The 4,934-nt window shown below is 35.7% G+C and overlaps 1 protein-coding gene across 1 annotated transcript in view; it reads left to right on the top strand.

The window, feature by feature from the left end:
• Positions 1 to 4,370, top strand: part of LOC107294226 (zinc finger MYND domain-containing protein 11-like) — an 83,064-nt gene extending 78,694 nt beyond the window's left edge. Inside the window, exon 13 of the mRNA XM_015823439.1 lies at positions 3,959 to 4,370. Within this exon, the coding sequence (XP_015678925.1) occupies positions 3,959 to 4,081 (123 nt within the window). The 3' untranslated portion in view covers positions 4,082 to 4,370. The remainder of the gene's footprint in view (positions 1 to 3,958) is intronic.
• The last annotated feature ends 564 nt before the right edge of the window (positions 4,371 to 4,934 follow it).

Raw genomic sequence — 4,934 nt, 5'->3', positions numbered from 1 at the left:
CGTCAGAATTTTATGAAATTTGGAATAAATGTTATAATTGGCTAGAACAGAGAAAGAAAAAGACATAATTATTGATGTACATAAAATGTAAATAAGATGTAAAGAATATTTAAAATGTAAAGCACTGTTCTGTTAGAAGAAAAGATTTATGTTTATGTAGTTTTTGGTGTATGGTGTATGGTGAAAAATAAAAAAAAATTAAAAAAAAAAAAGAATGTATTACTCTCAGAGTGGGAGATAATTAAAAAGAAAATTTATATGAAAATACCTGAGTGGCTTTCCACAATGGAAGCATTTGCGTATCCGAATTTAATTAACTATGACAAACTTGTGGCCTATAAAGACATTTTAGATAAAGAAGGAAAACTTAAAGATAGGCAAGAACTTCAACAAAATGGCATTGATCTAACATGGTGGTCATATTTGCACATTTAAACAAGATATGAAAAAGATGTAAAAGTAATGGGATTTTACAAAGAACAGACACCACTAGATAAAATACTTTTGAAAACAGATGAAAATCTGATTAAGAAACTTTATAAATTCTTGCTAAATTGGAAGATGGAAGAAGAACAAGTGAAAGAAACAATGATAGTGTGGGCAAAGAATTTTGGTTATTCTATAGATTTAGAAGATTGCCAAAAATTATGGGACCGAAATATTAAACTTACTAAAGCAGCTGCATATAAGGAAAATTTATATAAAATGTTTTATAGATGGCACATGACACCAGTTAGATTAGATAAAATGTTTAAAAATGTATCAAATATGTGTTGGAAATGTAAACAACAACCAGGCACTTATTACCATCTCTGGTGGATATGTCCTAATGCTAAGAAGTTTTGGTTTAAGATTCACATGTGGCTAGAAAAGATGATTGAAAGACAGATAGAATTTAAACCAGAACTCTCTTTGCTAGGAATATTAGGTTTGAATTATGGAAAAGAGAATGAGTATTTAATATTGCATGTGTTGACAGCCGCAAGAATAATATTTGGTAAATTTTGGAAAAATGAAAACTTACCATCTGATCAGACTATAATAACAAAAATACTTGAATGTGCAGAAATGGATAGATTAACTTTAGAAATGAAAGAGAAAGAAGATACAATTTACTTTAAAACATGGGGAAAATTTTATTATTGGTTAGAAACACGATAGAATGAGAAAACGTTATGAAATTTAAAGAGATAATTGATAATTTGTATTTATATTTCATGATTATTTGTATGAACTTGTTCTTTTTTCTCTTCTTCTTCCTCTTTTCATACTTGTGATTTTAAACAATATGGTAAATTATAATTAATAATAATATATTATTATTTTAAAGTTATTATAATTAATTAGTATTAAGCATTGTTAAGTAGTGAAATGAATGAGATTTATTGATTAATTTGTTATTTACATGATTATATGGAAAGTTGTTTAATAATAGAGTAATTATTAAGATTTAATATGTATACCCGGACTGGTAGACTTGCTGAAGCGATGTTATTTTGTGGGATTAATCCCACTTTTGTGTTATCCCTTTTCCCTGGTCTAACCATTTTGTATGTTTCCCTTTGTCTTATCCTTTTTGACCCTATTCCTTTATTACCCTTATAAAACTCAATAAAATATTCATTAAAAAAAAAATCCTGGAGCACCGGGGAAGTACCTGAGGATTGGAAAAGCGCTGATGTGGTCCCCATCTTCAAGAAAGGGGAAAAAACGGACCCAGGAAACTACAGACCAATCAGTTTATCATCAATACCTGGGAAGATCCTAGAAAAGATAATCAAAAAACAAATCTGCGAACAACTAGAAGCAAACAAAGTCATAACTAGTAGCCAGCATGGGTTTGTTAAAAACAGATCATGCCAAACCAATCTTATTTCATTCTTTGATAAAGTGACCAAATTAGTAGACCAGTGAAATGCAGTGGACGTAGTATACTTAGATTTCAGTAAGGCATTTGACAAGGTAGACCACAACCTACTCCTTGGTAAGCTAGAAAAAGGTGGAATAGACAACGTCACCACCAGATGGAACTATAGCTGGCTAACAAACCGTACTCAATGAGTAGTCCTCAATGGTACTACATCCACATGGAGAGAAGTAAGCAATGGGGTACCACAAGGTTCCATCTTAGGCCCAGTACTCTTCAATATCTTCATCAATGACTTAGATGAGGGAATTGAAGGGGAACTCATCAAATTTGCAGTTGACACCAAACTGGCAGGAGTATCCAACAGCCCAGAAGACAAACTCAGGATCCAAAAAGATCTTGACAAACCTGAACAATGGGCCCTATCCAACAAAATGAGTTTCAATGTGGAGAAAAGCAAAGTCTTACATTTAGGCAGGAAAAACCAAAGGTAGAAATACAGATTGGGTGAGACCTGGCTTAAAACAGTAACTGTGAGTCCTAGTGGATGATCACTTGACTATGAGCCAGCAGTGTGCAGCAGCAGCCAAAAAAGCGAATACAATCCTGGGTTGTATAAACAGAGGCATAGAATCAAGATCACGCGAAGTATTAATATTGCTTTATAAAACCCTAGTAAGACCACACCTGGAATACTGCAGCCACTTTTGGTCACCATATCACAAAAAAGATGTTGAGAGTTTCAAACAAATTCAGAGAACAGCAACTAAGATGATCCAAGGCCTGGAGACTAAATCATACGAAGAACGGCTACGGGACTTGGGTTTGGCTAGTCTAAAGAAAAGAAGAAATAGGGGAGACATGATAGCAGTGTTCCAATATCTGAGGGGCTGCCATAAGGCAGAGGGGGCCAGGTTGTTCACCAAAGCACCAGAGGGAAGGATGAGAAACAATGGTTGGAAACTGATCAAAGAGAGAAGCAACCTGGAATTAAGGAGAAACTTCCTGACAGTAAGGACAATCAACAAGTGGAACAGCTTACCCCCAGAAATCGTGGGCGCTCCATCACTGGAGATTTTCAAGAAGAGACTAGACATTCACCTATCTGAGATGGTATAGGTTCTCCTGCTTGAGCAGGGTGCTGGACTTGAAGACCTTCAAGATCCCTTCCAGCTCTATTCTATTCTAAGGGAAAAACATTGAAAAAAAAGTGAATTAAAAAAGAAAAAAGGACAAAAATGCATATTATTCCCCTTAGTTGAACACTGAGAAATTTATTGCAACAATAATAGCTACCCCCCCTTGCAAAGCAGGTCCAAAATTTATAAGCTTGTACATCTATTTGCAACCCAATTGATTTGTCATACATCATACATGTGAAAGAAAAAACAGTTAACAGGTAGAACAACAGCAAAGTTAAAATTCAAAGCCCTCTTCTCACTTGGCATCCAGCTTAATTGAGTGAAAGGGGGCCACTATCCACTGGAGATGTTTGATGGGGTAAGAAGACCTCACCCCTGTGCTGTCTGTCCCCTTGGGTTTAGTTATTATAGAACTCTTCTTAATTGTAATTGTTTTTATATTTATCTTTTTACCTTTCTTAAGCTGCCCAGAGTTGCCTTATTGGTCAGATGGTTGGCATATACATTTAATAAATAGTTTCCCACTGTTAATTTCTACCAGCTATATGGTCGTGGCTGGGCATTATGGGGTTGAAGTAAAAGAAATCCACATATCTGGACATTGCCAAGTTGAGGGACGTTGTCCTAAACCACTGAGGTGGTGCTGGCGCGTGAACAATCTTTGATTTCTAGGTCCATAAATCAGCATTTGAAATCATTGTTGGTTGGTTGTTGGCTGGCTGGTTGGCTGATTCCCACATTGAAATAATGAGTGGTACCAATGGGGATTAAAGCATGAGTGTATTGTGTAAATCCTGTGCCACCAAATGGGATGTGGTGGTTTTGGAGGTAGTTTGCAGGAAACCATCCCACAAAGAATTGAGGAGAATTTAAGGGGGGGGGAGGAGGAGGAGGAGGTTGTGAAGGAGTGGTTCTACCTCATGATTATTTTTCCCCTCTCTCCATTCAGTGCTACAACTGTGAAGAGGAGGCCATGTATCACTGCTGTTGGAACACTTCCTATTGCTCCATCAAGTGTCAGCAGGAGCACTGGCATGCAGAGCACAAACGTACCTGTCGTCGGAAAAGATGAAAGCTTCCTCACCCCACCAAGTTATTGCCCTGATTCAGTGCTCTCCTCTAACTCAGCAGGTGCTGGAGATCTTCTCTGGTTTTTCATGTTGATTTCCAAGGGGTCAGAATTAATGTGAATTCATTCCCATTTATTATTATTATTATTGCACCAGCCTTTTCGTAAATAAATGTTTGCACAGTTAAATTTCAGTCCTGTGTTTTAACACTCTGCTTCGGACTGTCATCTCCTTGTGGCCCTCTTTTCCCTTCTTTTTGTCAGGAAGGCAATTCAGATCTCCACTGAAGCACATTACTTTTTGATAAATTTTAACTGAGGGAATTTATTACATTTTCAGCAAATTAAAAAAAGTTTTTTAGGATTCAAAGAGACAAAGGTGACAGGAACATTTTAAAGGGATCTGAATGTAAGAAATTTAAAAACAAGTTAAAAAAAAACATACTACCTGGATATAACAGATGTTAATCATTCAAGCTGGTTTTCTTCAGCTTAATTTACTGCTTCAAGGCATTATCTGTTGGCTTTTACCAGTGGGTATCCAACTGAATTTTGGGAACAGGGTTTACACCACAGGTGGTAGTCCTGCCACTTTCTAACGTTCCTTTCCCAATTGTCTTTGTTCCATTATTATTTTTCTTCAATATTTAGCTTTTATAATGAAAATATTAGCTTTGATCTTATTGTTTAAAAATCACCAAGGACTAGGGTAGAGTTTTGCTGAGCTAGATCTTTGGGGGGGGAGTAATATTTAATTTTTAATTTTTGCACATTTTATCCTTGTAACATGAATACTTGTAAAAAGAAAACCAAAAACTGAAAAAAGAACAGCTCAATTCTACATTTCATCATATAT

The sequence above is a fragment of the Protobothrops mucrosquamatus genome, unplaced genomic scaffold (assembly GCF_001527695.2).
Source record: "Protobothrops mucrosquamatus isolate PMUCROS unplaced genomic scaffold, P.Mucros_1.0 scaffold1873, whole genome shotgun sequence".
NCBI classification, from domain to species: Eukaryota; Metazoa; Chordata; class Lepidosauria; order Squamata; family Viperidae; genus Protobothrops; species Protobothrops mucrosquamatus.
The sequence above is the reverse complement of the archived record's forward strand: the minus strand, read 5'-3'. Positions and strand labels throughout refer to the sequence as shown.